This window comes from Elgaria multicarinata, chromosome 1, assembly GCF_023053635.1.
Source record: "Elgaria multicarinata webbii isolate HBS135686 ecotype San Diego chromosome 1, rElgMul1.1.pri, whole genome shotgun sequence".
NCBI classification, from domain to species: Eukaryota; Metazoa; Chordata; class Lepidosauria; order Squamata; family Anguidae; genus Elgaria; species Elgaria multicarinata.
Genome location: NC_086171.1, coordinates 160342201 through 160361530, shown reverse-complemented (window position 1 = coordinate 160361530; position 19330 = coordinate 160342201). Strand labels below are relative to the sequence as shown.

Here is a 19330-nt window from a genome sequence, read left to right as displayed (position 1 = left end):
ATTGCAGCTGGGCAGAACAAGCCACAGAGGACTGGAGCGTAGGGGGTAGGGGGGAATCAGTAGTGAAGGAACTCCCAAATGCCAAACTCAGCCAGGCATGTACTGGCTGAACAGAAGATGGGAAGGGGGCCGGCAGTGGAGGAAGAAAGTATGCAACTCCAGGTTTAGCATACTCCTGCCCTCCCCATTCTGTAGATTTGTGAGGGGAATGAGAGGGATGTGGATCAAGTAGATCCAAATTCTTTAAGAGCCACCCCAGGCAGGCCCCTTTTTGTTGTTACTGCCAATGAAGCGGCAACAGTGGCAGAGGATTCCACGACCTCCAGTGCAGAGGCTTGAGAGCAGAGGCTGGAGGCTGCGATGTCTGTGGGGCAGTGTATCCACTCTGGGTTTCAGTCAGAACTCTAAAGGAGCGATCCAAGGTGCTTTACACCTTTGTGTTTTCCCATACAGTGGCCATTTCTGTGTTTTCCCACACAATAGGCACTTCTGCAAAATAATAATAATAGTAATAATAATAATAATAATAATAATAATAATAATAATAGGCAAATAATCATCAAACAGAAAAAAACCAATGGGGGAAACTAGGAATTATGTACAAACAGAAAAAGAGTATCTGCCTGAGAATTAACTGAGGAGGCATATGGCATATTTCTGGATAGATTGAGACCTTATATTTGACAATAATAGAATTGATGCTGATTTCCTCTTCCTGTTTGCCCTGCCCCAAATGCTTCAGGTCTGCTGTTCCTGTCTACCCTCTAAACCCTCCTCCCGAACCTTGGATGTTTAACTGCTGAAATATTTGTTCATTGTTTTTGCATTTCCTCCCCCCCCCCTTTTCTTTTATTTTCTTTTTATTATGTTTGTATTCCTTCAACTTCCAAACATTATCAGGGTGGCTAATACTTTAAAGCAAAAATAGAAAAAGAAAACACACACCATAAAATGCAACATCAGCAAAATAAAACTTCAAAAACTTAAACAAAACAGCAATTTAGATTATACTTAAGATGAAGCAGCAACAACTTTTCCCTAACTGCTTAGATGTATAGGGTTGAATCTAATGTTAGAGTAGACCTGTTGAAATGAATGGGACTGTCTAACTTTAGTCCTATTCATTTAAATGGGTATACTCTAAGTAGGACCAACATTGGATGTAGCCTATTAAGAAAATCCATAATTTCTAAAAGTTCTAGCAGTTTGTTTATACTTATAAACTGCTTATAAACTGCTCCAGATGGGCATGGGCAGGTTTCATGACTGTCCGAAAAGCCGGCCAATCAGTGCTATGCACAACCCCTTTGGCTCCAAACAGGAAGAATATCAGCATTTTTACATGATCCTTATACTGCACAAATGTGATTGGTCACTCACGGAAGTTCATGGGTCCTTTACATGTCTCCGTCAACCTCCAGGATTGACCTTTGTCACACTTTTTAAACAATCAGAGATAACCTCATAAGGAATATTAATCTGATATATCTGCACCTCCACAATGAAACATATAGAACTTGCTGAAGTACGTGTCCACCCGTATAAAGGAGCTGATCTTAATTCCCTAAAGAATCTGGAAACAGAAGCCACAGTAAGGATGCAGGATTTTTAGCACTTAATGGTGAAGCCTCAGAGCTCAATGCAAGGGAGTAGGCTGTATGCCTGTCCAAAACACACAGAGCGTGCTTCCACAGTGGATTCGTAGTTAAAATGATGCACCATCTTCAGAGAAGCTAATATCTGCTCTGTGGACTTCCAGGTTCGAGAACTGAATGATGTGGAATTTCCTCATGCTTTTCTTGTGTCAGGGAAGCAGCGCACTCTGGAATTGCAAACCAGGTAACTAAGCTGCAAAACCTGTCCTTTCTGGGGCTATTGGCAGAGGAGCATAGAACGCTTCCTCTCCAATGGGTGACTTTTCTTTCTGTGCAGGTCGCAGGAGGAGATGAATACCTGGATAAAGGTAACTCATGCCTCAGTCCCTTAAGATTGGCCAGAGTCATTCGCCAATAAGAAAGGCAAACTCCAAATAGAGCCACTTTCCACTCTGCTAAGCAGCTGGACCTTAGTATGAGCCTTGTATTTTGGACTCAGCTCTCTTCAGCATACAATAAGCAGGACAGTAAAACCACAAGGAACATCTAGTTATTCTGCAGGCCCCCGAGATGTGGAGGGCTTCCAGACAGAGGTTGCTTAGCGCTCCCAGTCAAAAGGCATCATGCAGCTGCCATCTTGTCTTTTCCTCCTTAATGGATTTTCTGCGGGAAGAAAAAAGAAATGGCAGGGATAAAATGAGAGGCTTACAAACGGAATACAATGATGTTCAGCCCCATAAAATTCTTTGCACAATTGGATAATACAGACCTTATCTGGAAGCACCCATTGGGTTGAGTCTAGACTTGGTCATATTGATCTCAATTAAGATCAATGGGGCTTATGCCAGGTGCTACAAATTTCAGTCCCATTGATTTCAATGGGCCTACATTAAATACGGCCAAGTTTGGAGCCAACCTGTTGTGTGGTGCCATTCATATTCTTTCAAAGACCTGATGCCTTGCTTCTGCATGGTGCTTTCTGCCCACTGCTGTCATTGCGACAATTGGGAAGGATGGAAATCCCTGATGATGTCACTGATCTCCTGTTGAGCATGTCAGTAGGGATTCCTCCAGAGAGTGGGGTGTGGAGGCTGAGCTCTGCCCTCTAGATTAGGCCCATGAGCCAGAGATCGTGTATCCCTAGTTTAAGCAGAGGCATGCCCCAATCACATAGAAAGTGGGTCAGGGCTGGCCCAAGACATTTTGCTGCCTGAGGTAGACAAGATGGTACCTCCACCTCACCCCATGTACAGAAAATGCCAGGATGGGCATTGAATCCTACTTCAACACTGACAATGGGACAGCATCTTCCACTACATCTAGCTTAGGAGGTGCTGGGCTGTCCACATAGCACACACAGAGTTCTGTCTTCCAACACTCTGCTCTCCTGGGACCTGCTGCCTGAGGCAGCCGCCTCACTCTTTCTAATGGCAGGGCCAGTCCTGAAATGGATGATGGCAAAGGGGGTTGATTCTCCCAGCCAGTTTCACTTAGGCTGTCAGAATGTGGCTGGGAGGAAAGTGGAGTCAAGGGAAAGTAAGCCAAGACTGGAGGGAGGGGGAAGGTTTAGCACTCCCTGACTGACCTAACTGACCCTTTTACTCTTAAACCCCCTCTTCACATGCACATCAGTATGATGGGGCAGGCCTGGCTTAACCAAATAGATCTGCTGATTTCAGGTGTCATTTCCTTTCAAATGCCTTTCCTCCCCGCAGGCCTTCCAGTCTGCCATTGACAAGAAGGAGAAGAGGAGCGAGACCTTCAAGGCAGCCCTCCAAGGGCCTGAAGCTGAGACCCAAGACTTCAGTGTAATTCTCCTGATGCCCTCTCCCTAATCCTCATGCTTCTGCCTCCTGCCTACCATGGAGCTATTTGATTCATTTCCTATTCTAAGGCCATGGGTGATTCTTCCGAAGCCCATCACTCTGTAAAAGGACTTGCAGAGAACCTGGAGAACCAGCAAGGGTGTGATGATGGGGAGAGAAGATTGAGGGGAGGGACAGGCAGAAATGCGGGGGTGGGTGGGTTCTAAGAAAGGAATGGTAGCCAGATGAAGGCTTCCAATTTGCATTTGTCACAAAATGTTTGAGTTATTGTAGCCATAATAACCTTTTATTGCCAAAGAGTCTATCACAAGGGTTATTTGATTCCAACTCTCTCTCCACCCCAGCAGTGCCAATCTGAGGAGTTGGGTAAGCGGGCTCCTCAGTGGATTAGAGACAAGCTGGTGAGCATGTGCATGCGTTGCAAGGAGCCATTCAATGCGATCACCCGCAGGCGGCACCACTGCCGGGCCTGTGGCTATGTGAGTAAGCCTGCCTTCCCCCTGGGTAGGGCGGTCATGGCTCAGACATATGGAGGGGGCATGGAATTCCATGTTGTGAGCATTGGCCACCAAGATGGCTGTGGTTGGGTCCAGCCATATCTGGGCGGTGGAGATTGACTGAACTCTTCCAATGTCCCTTCAGCTTTAGCTCAGGTTTTGTTAAAGAGGGGAGGGGTTTCCTAGCCAAATCTGTCCTCCAACAATCCTTTGGTTCCTCTCCTGGAGGCAGGTGGTGTGTGGCCGGTGCTCCGAGTACAAGACTGAGTTGCAGTATGACAAGAATGGGCCTAAACGTGTCTGTGTGGAATGCTATGTCTTCCTGACAGGGCATTTGCTGCATGACGAGCGCCATGGGAAACACAAAGGCATCCTGGAGGTGAGGGAAAAACAGAGGTGGAGGGGGGTGGGGCTGTGTCCGCTCTTTCTCAGCCATCTTCCTGCCTCTGTTTGATTTCCTAAGAACATAAGAAGAGCCTCTGCACAGTGACCAACCAGCGGTCGACCAGGGACCAACAAAGCAGGACATGGTGCAACAGCACCCTCCCGTCCATGTTGCCCAGCAACTTGTGTATGCAGGCTTACTGCCTCTGATACTGGAGGTTGCACTTAGCCATCAGGACTAGCAGCCATTGTTTCTCTCTCTCTCTCTGCCTCTGCTTCACGGATGACTTGGGCACCACTGGCCTGGGTTGGGATTTCCTTATTACAGGTACTTTACTCTGACAATTTGGAGCTGCTCATCTGGCAGCTGGGTTCCACCATTGTTCCCCACATGAAATGCATAAAGTATGAAGAGGAGATGCACACACCTTGATGTGAAATAGATTTGCACTGGGGAGTCCAGGCAAACAATGGTTTCCCAGCACATCCTTGGGTGTTTTCTTCATGTGTGTCTGTCCTTCACATATTTAGTGCACGAAACACCAATGGACAGCCCTGGATTAACCTTTAAGCAATATAAACACGTGCTTAGGGCACCAAGGGAAGGGAGCACCACAGAGTACCAGTACGATAGCTGTAGCCATCTAATTTTAAGGAATTCCAGATTCATTGAAAGGGTTTAGCAGCATATTCTAAGAGTGGCAATTTTTTTTATTATTTGTGCTTTATTTTATTACACCCAATCAACCAGCTTTAGGCTCTATGTGTCCCACGATGTCATCTGACATCTGAGATAACTTTCTGACAATCTTTGTCTCAACATATACTTAGAGTTCAGTATGTTTGACTGTCTTACCAAGTTTATATTTAATATAGTTGTGTGTTCTAGCATGGGGAATGGCCTTGAAGAAAACTGAGTTTTTAATGACTTATTTCACCTTCAGCACTTACGGAGTTTTAATGTTTTTCTGGCTAAGCAATGGAAGGGCCAAGGGGGCACCATTATTGAGCTGTGGTTAGGGCATCAGCTGGCCTTAATCTGGCCCTGCCAATGGAACATGGTTGCCAGATAATAAGTGAAGAGGAGTTCTGAGAGAGAGAGAGATGGTGGTGGTGATAGTGGTGGTGGGGAGAGACTCTGTCCAAGGTACTGAAGATCAAGAGAACAAAAGAACACTCCTCCTGTCCCCATTATGCTTGCACAAGCTACTGAGGGGACATTGTGCTTGTATGTACACTTCAGATTCAGGAGTTTACATTATACCCCAGAAGTTTTGAACATAGTATCTTTGATTGCTTCTGCTATCCGCAGGAGTGACCAGGATCTAAAGTGTTACGTGCTTATTGTGCTCCATTCCACAGACAGCTAAAGTCTGTGAACAAGTGAAATCACCTCCAGATATTTTGGAATATTAGTTGGTCTGCTAGTAGCTTTAGTGTTAATTGAAACTTCCTGAGCCCAACATACCTAAAGGACTGCCTCCTTCTATATGTACTATCATGGTCTTTAAGACCCAAGAGTGATTGAGAAGGGACAACTTTTTGAAAATATCATGCATGTGCCAAGTCAGAAGAGTTCAGGGATGTGGAGTGACATTCTGCATAGCTGCATTCCACAGCTATAAAGTTTCATTTCCTGCACAATACTTTTTTAAAAAAAGGATAGAAGGAAAAGGATGGAAGAAGTCACATAAACACAGAGCATTATGGAAAGATGATTTTTATATGATATAGGTTGAGAACAATTGCCCATCAAGAGTAGTTTCCTGTCCAGTTATGAGGCCAAGAACAGCAGCTTTTGAATTCAGCGTGCAAGGAAACATCTGGTGACCAGTTATTATGTATTACCATATTTACATCGAGATCTTCTTCCTGGTTAGTATGTTGTATTTGGGTATGGGAAATGCATGTTCAAATTCCTTCCCTCCGTGATGAAGTTCCTTGGGTGACACTGGGCAAGTCAGTGCCTCTCAACCTAGCCTGCCTTGAAAGGCTGTTGAAAGGATAAAACGAGATGTGGATAGAGAGACAATTTTCTCCCTCTTTCAAAATACTATAACCCGGTGTCATCCCATGAAGATGATTGGTGGAAAATTCAGGACAAACAAAAGGAAGTACTTCTTCACACAATGCATAGTTAAATTATGGAATTCACTACCACAAGATGTATTGATGGCCACCAGTTTGGATGACTTTAAAAGGGGGTTCGATAAATTCTTGGAGCAGAAGACTATCAATGGCTACTAGTCCTGTAGGCTATGTGCTACCTCCAGTATTAGAGGCTGTAAGCTTATATACACTAGTAGCTGGGGAACATGGGTGGGAGGGTACTGTTGCACCATGTCTTGCTTTGTTGGTCCCTGGTCAACAGCTGGTTGGTCACTTTGTGAATAGAGTGCTGGACTAGATGGACCCTCAGTCAGATCCAGTATGGCACGTCTTATGTTCTTACGAGATGACTCCATGTAACTACCCTGAGCTTCTTGGAGGAAAGGCAAGACACAAATGTAACAAAAGTATAAAATAAAAGAGGCTTAATCCCAAAAGAATTACTGTGACAAAATCACAATGCTTGCAATGTTGTATCTGTATTAATGTATTGTTGTATATATGTGTTTGCTGCATTAAATAAACCCAGGTAAGTTGGGGTTAATTGTATGGCTGACAGTGAATGAGAAGTGGAAGTGGTGTGTGTGTGTGTGTGTGTGTGTGTGTGTTGACTGAGGCCTTAGCTAGACTTAAGGTTTATCCCAGGATCATCCTGGGGACATCCCTGCCTGTACCTGGGATCCCCTGTATGTCATTTACATGAACAGGGACAACCCCGGGATAAACCTTAGGTCTAGCTAAGGCCTGAGTGTATAAAAGGCAGGAGCAGACAGTTAGTCAGTTAGGAGACAGGATTTAGCGGATAGGGCCTTAGGGATTGATGAAGCTTCCTCTAGTGAGTGGGGTTGTGGGATTAAGGAGTTAGAGGGGATAGAGTAGGCAAGGTAAGACCAAGAACTGAATTATTGATTATATGATATAACATATTAAATCAACTTTAATTTGTTTGTTTTTAAATTTGTTCATCTTTCTGCAGTACAGTAGTGTCCATATTTCCTGGGTACTCCTCCAGATTAGGGAAAGGGACCCAATTAGGCATATCGGGCGTCCCTTTTACCTGGGAATACAGAGGCTGAAGCTTGTGGGACAGTGAGAACAGCTGTCCTAAAGCAGAGGCAGACATTCCTGAGGGTAGGTCACTTCACAAGGGGTGGCAGCATCAGGTCTCATCACTGTTACCCTTGTGTAAATGCTATAAATCTGTTACTGAGAAGCAAGTACTTGATCTTCTTTTTAAAAAATCTATATCAGGAGTGGGCAGCTAAGACCTTGCCATGGGCTCCATCTGACTCTTCCAATAGGTGGCCTCTAACCCACCCACCCCCACCGACTCTATGAATCTGTGAGTCGCCAATTGAAGCCTCTGGGCAATGGAGCATTAACAGAAGGATGTGGTTGTTTTGTTTTGCTTTTCATTGGCAGAAAGAATCCGCAGAAATATCTGGGCAGAGCCTGATGTGCAGTTTCCTGCAGCTGCTGGATAAGAGTGGAAAGGGGAGCATGAGGGGCTGGTTTGTGATCCCACGGGACGACCCTCTTGTGTTGTACATGTATGCTGCACCCCAGGTATGTTTGGCTTATTCTGCCTGTAAAAGTCACAGTGAAGGAAACTCATAAGGCTTGGAGCCTGACTACTTCCTGCAACAGTGCCTCCAACTTTCATACTTATGGTTTTCACAATGCTGAATTCGGCCCTATAAGGGGACAGAAATCAATCCCTCAGATAGGAGAATCTCACAGGCCCAAGTTCGATGTGACATGCAGTTGTGTGTATCTTTAGACCTCTCCTCTTCCTCTCCCCTTCTCACCCCACACCTCATCCAGCCCTTCAGGAGGCTTCAAGTTTATGTCAAAGAGCTAGGGAGGAAAAGCTGCCTAGTTCTTTTGCCTCCAGCTGTTTTTTGTCTCAAAATTGGTTGTCTTTTTCTGCTCCTGAAGGAAAAAGATATGGGAGTCTGTATCTTCTCTCCACTGAGGAGAAAAGGAGGGGGAGGAAGGGGGTTTCAGGGCTGAGCGGTAGACTGCTGTCAGAGTGATCGAGGAATCAAGAATTGAGCCAAGAGTCAGAGCTGAGGGATACACATGAACATATCAGAGCCCAGAAGCCTTTGTTGCTCAGGCAAGATCCCACCCCAGACAGGAAGTCTTTAGTTCTTCCGGTCAAGGAAGGCCCAATGGCTATCCTGAGCGGGCATGGTCAGTCCAGAGTTGAGAGTACTTCACTGCCAAGATGTTCCACATCACAGTTTTGCTACACAGGGACACCACATTTAGACCTGGTTCATGCAACATGACAACTATGGTGGACTGTTATGACACCCTAATGCAATGCGGTTTCTGCAGGATGGCTTATTTTTCATGAACAGGCCACCCTGAGAACCCATGGCTTGCTGTTGGGTTGTTCAGGATGGCTTGTTTTCAGAGTGGCTTGTTGTGGCATCTGAACACAGCAGGGTGACTTATTGTGGATTGTCAAAATGGCTAGAGAGCTGCCCAGAAAGAACCGCTAACCCACCCACCCCCTGGCTGCTCCTTGTGATCCCACTGGTGTTGCTGCCGTGCTCCCTCATCCCTTGTCAGTGCTCCTAAAAACCAAGAAGAAAGGATATTGGAGAATGTCCCAAACACGTTTGCAACCTTTTTTTACTTTTTATTTTCTATTTTCAGTCTTGACAAGTGTGCCGATGTGAAAGTCCACCGCTATGAAATTTGCATAATTTCCTCCTCAGCTTTACTGCTCTGCCTTGAAATTTGTGTTTCTTTACCAATCCCCCTCACTGCTCTGCCTTGAAATTTGCATATGTTTACTAATCCACTTCACTGTTCTTGACTCCAACCCACCTGTAGCTAACAATGGAGACCAGTGGAAGGAAGTGACAAGCACGAAGGGATGGGGTGGGGGAGCCAAAAGTGGCAAGCAAATCCAAGAGAAGGCACTTTCTTCCAGAGTAGGTGAAGCAGCCCTTAAAAAAAAAAGGGGGGGTTGCTAGCAAGAGAAGGGTGGAGGGGGAGGGTGCAATTGATGAGGATAGTGACAAGAGGGGGATATCAGTATGCTTGGCTAAATAGTTGAGAGGAGGCCTGGCGTACTTGCAAATTTTTTTTGCTAACACATTTCTGCATTCATAAGGGCTCAGAAAACCAATTCCATTTGGTGATCTGATGGGAAGGGGGGGTCTAAGACAGTCTCCCATGTGAACCAGCAATGCCAGCTGATCAGTTGCAGAAAGAGTGCTGACGTAGGGACTGAGAAAATTAGTTCTGTCACGAAGGCACCTGGGATACATGCTGGGAGCCAGCGGGAGGACTGGGGGGTGGGGGGGTGGGAGACGCCATGGCAAGCTGCAGAGTGCTCAATCATCTGTCGAGTTAGTGAGCCAACAACCAACCCATGCCTTATTCTCAGGATGGCTTAGTGTGATGTGCAAACTTGCCCAAAGGTTGCTGGTTCTAGTCTTGGCAGATCCTGACCTGGAATAGAAAAATGTCTGGATGGGATGTCGTTAAGCAGCCCCTCCCTCCACAACTATTTCTCTGCTTAAATTATAACAGCCTCTTATGGCTGCTTTTGGTAAAAACAGAACAAACAAAATACCACATAAGAAGACAGAAACAACGAAGTATCATGACTAATTTGGGCCTCCAGGGTTGCAAAGTCAGTCCAGGTTGGGAACTCTGTTGTCAGGGCCAGCCCTACCATTAGGCAGAATGAGGCAACCACCTCAGCTGGCAGAGGCTTGGGAAGAGCAGCAACCCGCCACCAAGATATTCTTCCTGAGCCCTCAGACCATTCCCCTCTGTTGGACAGAGCTGTGTGTGTACATGGCCTGGCCTGTACCAATTTTTTTCTGCTGAAAAAATGGTCCCCTCACCGTTGTTCCTTGGGGAAAAGGTACAGTCATCTGTATCTGAGGCCTGCATGGTGGAGAGGACACTGACCCGTCACCAGGATTGAAGTAAAAATCCAACTTCTAGTCCAGTTTGCTTCTGTGTATGGAATTTGGGTGTGTGTGTCTTGTGCCAGCCCTGCCCACTATTAAATATGGAGCAATTCTGGAGTGAGTGATTTTGTGGAGTCAGTTTTGGGACATCTACTCCCCCTTTGTCTAAGCCTCTCTCATTCTCTCCCCACCTCCCTTGCCTCTCAGGATGTCAAGGCTCACACCTCCATCCCCCTGCTGGGCTACCAAGTCAAGGAGATGCCTCAGGGTGACACCCGTCACATCTTCCAGCTGGTACAGTCCAAACAGGTCTATACGTTGGTCGCAGAGACTGAGGAACTGAAACAGAGGTGGATGAAGGCTATAGCACAGTCAGCTCATGGAGAAGAAGAAGAAGACTCATTTGATGAACTGGAATAATTGAAACCTTGTTGTGAGGCTGTTACATACTCTGAACCATCATTTAAACATCTGCAAAAGGAAAAAAAAACTTGTTTTTTAAATAATAATAATAACAATATTTTCTACAGATTTTCAACCATTTTGGCATGTCCTGGTATTTCTGCCTAGCTCACATTTCCCTAGTTTGCGTATGAGCCCGCCATGTGGAATTGCAACAAATGCACCCATCAAGTCACTGTGCATTCTTGTGGATTACAACTGCAGACCAGTAAACACTTGCTGATGTGTTTTCCCATTCACATACTATCTGCCCATACTCAAACACACAATGCACACTGGAACAAGGAACCCTTCTTATATACACACTCTCCAACCGCTTTCCCAGAGCCCAGTCAGCAAAATTAATCTGAGGCAGTAAGCCTGTGTGCACCAGTTGCTGGGGAACATGGGTGGGAGGGTGATGTTGCACGATGTCCTGCTTTGTTGGTCCCTGGTTGACAGCTGGTTGGCCACAGTGGGAACAGAGTGCTGGATTAGATGGACCCTTGGTCTGATCCAGCCTTGCACTTCTTACGTTCCTATGATCTTAATCTCTTATCATGGATGCTGCCCTTGTGCTTCTTTAGGCTGCAAGATCCAGATATTCCTTCCCTTCCCCTCCCTGAGAGGAAGCGGTGGAACTGGCCACCTGCAGAGATGGTGAGAAAGCCTCTGCAAGCCTTTAGGTATACTGGTAGTTCTTTAATGGGTGGGTGGATTTTTTTGGCCTGATTCCCTCTGTGGCACATAGCTCAGGAACATGGCCAAGCTAGCTGTTGAGAAATCTGCATATCAGCCCCTGAAATGGCTGCCAACTTTGATTGCTTTTTAAAAAGGTTTAGACCAGTTATCATAAACCTGTAGACCTCCAGATGTTATTGGATTTCAACTCCCATCAGCCCCAGCCATCTTGGCCAATGATCAGGGATGATGGGAGGTGTAATCCACCGATTTCTCACCCCTTGGCTTAGACACATTCATGGATTTTAGGGCTACTTATGGTAGCTAAATGGACCTTGGAGATCCAGAGAAACTATGCCTCAGAGCACCTGGGGACAAACAGCAGAAGGTGGCTATCAGTGACAGGCCCTGGTTGGGAGTTTCCAGAGGCAATTGCCTGACCACTGTTGAAGGCAGAATACAGGATCAGCTACACTTTGGCTCGCCCAGAGAATGGTCTAGAGGCACATGACACAGTTCTCCTGCTGAAACTCAACACATTTGACTTTGAAGTTACCCAGATGAGAGATTGCCTGGGAACCTTGCCTGAACTTCCTGGGAAAGAAACACGGTATAAGTGTAATAAAAAACAATAAATTCCAATGTTCTTGCACAGCTCTTCAATCATCAGGGACTTCTAGGTGTGCATGGAAATAAATGCAGGTGACTCAGCTTGTTTCCTGGCACTTCTGAACTAAATACATGTTGATTCTTTGACATATTCTTTTGCTGATTACTTTCTTATCTTGACTCATGATCCCTTTCCCTTTCTTATCAGTAAGGATTTGTGTTTATTTAGTAGTGTCTTTGTATGTTAATAGCACTGAGTAGGCAGTGCTAAAGGTATTGGGGGTACAGGTTCAAACCCTTTAAGAGTGAGTTTCACTGACAATTACTAGGGTGACCATATGAAAAGGAGGTCAGGGCTCCTGATTCTTTAACAGTTGCATAGAAAAGGGGATTTCAGCAGGTGTCATTTGTATGCATGCAGCACCTGGTGAAATTCCCTCTTCATCACAACAGTTAAAGCTGCAGGAGCTATACTAGAGTGATCAGATACAAAAGAGGGCAGGGCACCTCCAGCTTTAACTGTTGTGATGAAGAAGGAATTTCATCAGGTGCTGCAGGCATACAAATGACACCTGTTGAAATTCCCCTTTCAGTACAACTGTTAAAGATACAGAAGCCCTGTTCTTTTTATATGGTTGCCCTAGAGTTAACTACAGACAACAGACAATTGTGAACCGCCCAGAGAGCTCCGGCTATTGGGCGGTATAGAAATGTAATAAATAAATAAATAAATAAATAAATAAATAAATAAATAAATAAATTTAAGAAGCAATGACAACAAATTTGCTCATAGTAAACTGAAGACTGGGATGGATGTGACTAGAAGTAGTAATCCCCCAACACACACCCCTACGCCCAACCTGGCATTCTCCAGTTATTTTGGATTACAACACCCATAATTCCCAGCTAGTATGGGCAATGGGAATTTTTGTCTAAAATCAAACTTCCCTGAAAATGATAAATGTTTGGAGGGTTCTAATTCCAGATGGGTAGGTTGTAATAGTCTTTTATAAAAGAAAAGCCATGTGATATTTAAAAATATATACTGTATGTTTGTTTTTAAATTGGAGGATTATGTAATTCACCTTTTGCACACCAGGGAGCAGTGTAAGACATGAAATAGAGAAAACCAAGTTAACTTGTTCTTTTTTCTTTTTTAATCTTTTTTACTACTGACATTAGCAAATGTCAACAGGCCTGGATTTTGAGCAAGCAAAGTCCTTAACAGGTCCGGATAGCAAGTAGAAATTCCATGGAGGATGGGGCACCCAGTATCCCAAAAGTCTGTACATTGTTTACGTTAAAGTGATAAGGGCCCAGGGCACACAAATGCTAGTGCTGTGACCTGTAAAGGCAAATTTTGTAATCCTCCTGTGCCTGACACTTGGCCACATTCCATAGCAATTTAGTGGGAGAAAAACTGGCTGAAATAGACAACAGTTGTACAATAATTACATGGATCTCTCTCTAATGCTAGTCACTCAGGGTGGCGAAGACAAGGAAGCTGTTCTTGGCAGTGCATCTCTCTGCATGCAGAGCTACATCCCAGTGACAAGGCTGCTGCAAGGGGCAAGTAAAAGAAGGGGGCTTTCCCCCATTTCTTCCCTGTGTGGTAGGCAATGGTGCTGGTTAATAGAACTGTGCAAATGGCTACAGCCATTGCTAATTGCCTTGCCTAGAGGATGGCCAAGATCTCTTCTCGATCATCCCATAGTGCAGGACAGACTAAACGGCTCAAGTTACAGGAAGACAGATTCTGTCTGGACATCAGGAAAAACTTTCTGACTGTTAGAGCGGTATGACAATGGAACCAGTTACATAAGGAGGTTGTGGGCTTTCCCACACTAGAGGCATTCAAGAGACATCTGGACAGCCACCTATCAGGGGTGCTTTAAGGTGGATTCCTGCATCATTATTATTATTATTATTATTATTATTATTATTATTATTATTATTATTATTTATATAGCACCATCAATGTACATGGTGCTGTACAGAGTAAAACAGTAAATAGCAAGACCCTGCCGCATAGGCTTACATTGAGCAGGGGATTGAACTTGATGGCCTTATAGGACCCTTCCAACTCTACTATTCTATGATTCTATGAACCTTCCCCAACCTGGTGCTTTCGAGATCCTGGTGCCTTTGGACTACAATTCCCAGCATTCCTGACCATTGGCCATGCAGACAGGGGCTTCTGCAGTTGACATCTGGAAGGCATCAGGTTGGGCAAAGCTGGCAGAGACTTTTTTCATGCTGTCACACGGGGAAAATGAGAAGAGGTGTCTCTATCATCATCATCACACTCGCACACACCCCACTTCCTATCCGAGGTAGCATTTCGCAAGTAAGAAAATCAAATAAAATCTTATATTGCATCACACCCATGATTCATTTAGTCCAATAATGTTTCCCCTCTGATTTCCCATTCCTGCTACTTGGAGATGAATCAATGCCCTGATAGATTCAAAATATATGCCCAATCCCAAATATAAAAGATATGAAACCTTGAGGGTTTTGTTGGTCAGGTCTGAAAGTGGGGCTGGACGTGGCTGCACATGGAGTCATACCCCATGGCAAGTCCACATATAATATTGCTCTTCTTTAGCTTTACACTGCGCTAGAAGAAGATGCTGACTACAGGGGAGGGGAGGGCCCCATTTGGGGGCATGTGCAGATTTGGCAGCAAAAAGGTACTGTTGTTAAACTGAACCCTAAAAAGGAGAACTTTTAGTGCTCTGCTAGAGCCTAGTAGAGTTGCTGCCTTGGGCTGGGTGAGTGGGTGTTGCACTCTATTGACTTAAGAGCGGAATGGCAGGCATTCAACCAATGCAGCGTTTTCCAGTCATGTCACATTGACACTCAGGATGGGTTACCAAAACATAAGACATACAAGACATTTAAAAATGACTGAAGAAAAGTCATGCATATTGTTGTATGTGTGATCCCAGGAGGGCTCTTGCCCTAAAAGGTGGTCTATAAATATTTTTATTATTTTTGTTAACAACAACTAGCTTGACTCATTCAGACCATCTGCATGCTAGTACTTTATTGCTTAGTATCATACTTGCCCAGCTTTTCTGTGGGTGCCCAGAAAAGCTGGGTGCAAGCCTGACCAGGAGTCCATTGCACTCCCCCCTCCCCGCTGCTCCCTGTTGTATTTATATATCCTGTTGCTTAGCAACACAAAGTTCTTCTGATAGCTCAGAACCTCCAGCTTGTCATAGCTCAGAACCTCCGTGCCACGCATCTCCTTAGCATTTTATGTATATAGATAATATATTTCATTGAAAACTACACAGTAATAATAATTAATTCCATGAACCATATAACCCGTCCCAATGCTAGTCAAAGACACTTTGTCCCCTAATAAATTAGATAAAAACTAGAAAAACCCAGTTGGTTGCTGTAAAAAGCAGAGGAAGTCCTCCCCCCCAGCCACAAGCCTGGACCATCTTCTCAATCATTTCCTGGTTAGCGTCATCCTGCATTTCAGAGAGGTACAAACCAAGGCCACACGGCCAAACTGTCATTATCCCAATCACCGATGGGCCTCTGATCCCAATAATAGACTTCCTGCTCTCCTCAGGCTAATAAACTTGAGAAATTGCTTCCCAGCCAAAGGTCACCCTGCTTCTATTTTTATTGCCTTTCTGGATCTTCACACTATAGTCTGATCCCTTGCCACAAGCTGTCTCACATAGAAGTCTCATTGTCCAAAAGAAGTGGATAGGGAAGAATTCACAGTACGCTGACGATGTACCAAAATAAAGCCGAAACCAATTCAAAGCTTAGATCCACATTCCAATGATCTCCAGAGGATGCTGCAAAGATATGTTGTAGAAATTCAAACAATTTGGATACAGGATTGGATAGGGAATAGATAAACAGCAACAACAAAAAAGATTAAAATAAATACATTTTGAATCTAGATAGAAGTTGGGGGGGATATAGACATTTTAGAGCTTTGCTGAGACTGAAGTGCAGTACTGTTTTTATCTCTGTGTTTTTTGTAATAAGGACACACTTACCAGAAAGCTTCACGCCTCCAAAATACTGATTTATTTATTTATTATTAACATTTATGTACTGCCTTCTCTGCTAAAGAGCCATCAAGCAGTGGAGGCTGGTGGCTCTGATGTCAGTGGGGCGGTGAATCTGTTCTGGGTTTCAGTCAAAACCAGTCAGTAAGCTAAAGGAGCTGTCCAAGATACAGAAGCTGACATCAGAGCCACCAGCCTCCACTGCCATCAAGTTGGCATATAACAATTTACAATGATAGCACCTTAACACAATAAAGGTTGATCTATTGCATTTGTAGCCCACCCTTCCGCTACGGAGCTCAGGGTAGCTCTTATCCCATGTTATCCTCACCAGACCTCTGTGACTTGGGCTAGGCTGATTGAAGTGAGCTTTAAGGCTGAGCAGGGATTTGAACTCAGGTTTCCCTGGTCCAAATTCAGTGCTCTTTTTGCCCCTACCACGCTGGCTGTAATGAATGCAACCTTTCCAGCTGCAGAGAGGAGGAACATGTTGCACATTTGGGGCTCTCTGGAACATGTATTTCATCTCTTATTGGGGTACTGAGCAGCAGCCATTCCAGCAGGCTGAACTGAGGGGGAGCAGGGCCATTCCACCTGTGCTGCCCCCTCTGCCCTCCACATTCCCTTTTTCCTTTTGTGTCCTGTCTTTTTAGAGTGTAAGCCTGTGGGCAGGGACTGTCTTTTAATCTGCTTCGGGGGTCTTTTGGGGCTGAAGAGCAACATTAAAAAATGCTTCAAATAAATAACTAGAAACCAAAAAATAAATAAAACAGAGCCCGTGTGGCGTAGTGGCTAAAGTGTTGGACTGGGGGTCATGAGATCCAGATTCTAGTCCCCACTTGACCATGGAAACCCACTGGGTGACTTTAGGCCAGTCACAGACTCTCAGCCCAACCCACCTCACAGGGTTGTTGTCATGAGGATAACATGGAGTAGAGGAGGGTTTTATATGTCACCGTGGGTTCCTTAAGGAGGGGGAAAGTTGGGATATAAATGTAATAAAATAAATAAATCTTGCTGTTTTTGTGTGCAGTATGTGAAATGGGCCCCTTGAAGAGCAACTGAGCCTGAAGCTAACAACCTTTGCATGCTATCATGTTGACAAATAAGGCTGAGTTGGGGATTGGGCTCTTCAGCTGATCTTGCCGGCTGCCCCTTGTTTTACCGGGGCAGGGATGTTCTACAGAAATAATCTCACCCCTGAACTCTGGAAAGGAAACTCCCAGTTGCAAAAAAATGCTAGGGAATTAAGACTGCAAAAGTGCTGTATAGAACAGATTCCTGTCTCCTCCACAGGAATCCCTTCCTTTGGAGATGGGCGTTCCGATGAAGGCCTGGTGAAGTAATTGAACAAACTCCTGCATGGGGTGATGTAGAATGATAAAAGACTTGGAAGGGAGTGGATGGGAAAAAGAGTTCCCAGGCATGATTTGTAATGTGATGTTCGAACCAAGCAAATGTGAACAGTAGGTGAAAGGGCAGGAGTGTATCATGTATCCAGGGCAAGGCTTGAGTCATCCTGGTCGCTCATTGAACTCCAAGTCATCACTTCCAGGAACGTCACATTCATGTTGTTGGGCCAATCAGCAGACGCTGCAGTTGGCCCAGATGGGTTGGACGCCCTGACCCCTTCTGCAGCCTTTTGCAACTCTGTGTGTGTGTCGAGGATTGTGTTGTGTCACCTGGTCCGGCCCAGCTGCACGTGAAATCTTAAAAACCAACACCAGGAGCTGCCTGCAGTTGGGTTCAGTACAAGCAGGGAGAACAGGTTCTTCCCCAGAGAGGGCACCAGCGGCTGATGTTGCTTGTTTACAGGCTGGGCAGGTCATGTCCTGTTTGACCTCAAAGATGTCAAAACCTGATCAGTGAGGAAGATAGGTCTCTCGAACAGAGGCTCCCTTCAGATGTTTTGGACTCCAACTCCCACAATCCAAAACCATTGGCCGTGTTGGCTGGGGCTGATGGGAGTTGATCCAAAACACCAGGAGGACACCAGCTTGCCTAGCCCTGCTCTACAACAGGGGTGGGCAGAAGGTAGCTCTAGATCTACTGGTAGATCACTGGATGTTTTGCAGCAGCAAGGATTTCTGACTCTCAGTTGTTTTTAACAATAGCAACAAAATGATCCCTTTCCCCTGACCTACATTATATTTGCTGAGATGAAGGGTGCTTGGGGTAACCAAGAGCAGTTTTTTGTGTAGAAGGACTTTGAGCTCCATATGAGCATGCAAAACAAATTCCTGGGCATAGAATTCTTGCATTTTAAATGCATGTCTTTCTGCACCCGACTCCGGTTGGTGAATCTTAGGATTGTAGTAGTAGTAGCAGTAGTAGTAATAAGCAGCAGCAACAGCAAAACTGAAGTCTGCCCTTCGCTGCTCTAGAACTTGCAAGCATTAGTGTCTTGTTCCAAAGACAGGAAATTCTGTTCTCCTTCATGATGCTTGAGTGAAACCCATGAAATTGAGGGGGCCAATAAACGTAGAAAAACAGCAGCAATGGGGAAAAGACATAAATATCTGGCAGGTTCTGCAAGAGCCTGGCAGTGAGCAAAGGTTAGAGAAGAAAGACCTCTTTCCTTGTTAAGCAGAAACTGAAATCCCCAACGAGAAGTACAAACACTTCCGATTCTCAAGAATGAAGAAGAACAAGAGGCAATTTACTGGAATTCCCCCCTCCCTTTACCCCACTGCCTTTTCTTGTAAACTCTGACCAAAATATATTGTGAAACACACATGGTGAGGCAGAGTCACAATGTGGAAGTGGGACCCGCCTAACCATTGATAAATCCAGGATGGGGGAAGAGACTGCTGTGTTGCCTCTTCTGCAAGCATATGACCTTGATCCATCTTTTCCTCTTCAAGCCAACGCTATTACTGTCCCAGGGCAGACAGCACTGACTCCTGCACTATTTTTGGAGGAGTTATTGTGCTATATACATCAATCAGTATTGTCATAAGAAGAAGAACTGCGATAACAATATTATCAACACCCTTCTTTATTTCAGGGATGGGCCGTAGCTCAGTGGTAGAGTTCCTGCTTTTCATGCAGAAGCTCTCAGGTTCAATCCCTGGTTTCCCCAGGTAGGGCTAGGAAAGAATCCTGCCTGAAACCCTGGGGAGGCATTGCTGCCGGTCAGTGTTGGCAATACAGAGCTAGATGGACCTAGGGGCTGACTCAGTATAAGACAGCTTCCTACTTTCC

General features: G+C 45.1%; 1 protein-coding gene across 1 annotated transcript in view; it reads left to right on the top strand.

Moving 5' to 3' along the window:
• Positions 1–10893, top strand: part of FGD2 (FYVE, RhoGEF and PH domain containing 2) — a 29405-nt gene extending 18512 nt beyond the window's left edge. Inside the window, exons 10-16 of the mRNA XM_063140884.1 lie at positions 1760–1839; positions 1933–1963; positions 3311–3403; positions 3766–3900; positions 4151–4297; positions 7834–7977; positions 10560–10893. Coding sequence (XP_062996954.1) covers positions 1760–1839; positions 1933–1963; positions 3311–3403; positions 3766–3900; positions 4151–4297; positions 7834–7977; positions 10560–10772 — 843 coding nt within the window. The 3' untranslated portion in view covers positions 10773–10893. The remainder of the gene's footprint in view (positions 1–1759; positions 1840–1932; positions 1964–3310; positions 3404–3765; positions 3901–4150; positions 4298–7833; positions 7978–10559) is intronic.
• The last annotated feature ends 8437 nt before the right edge of the window (positions 10894–19330 follow it).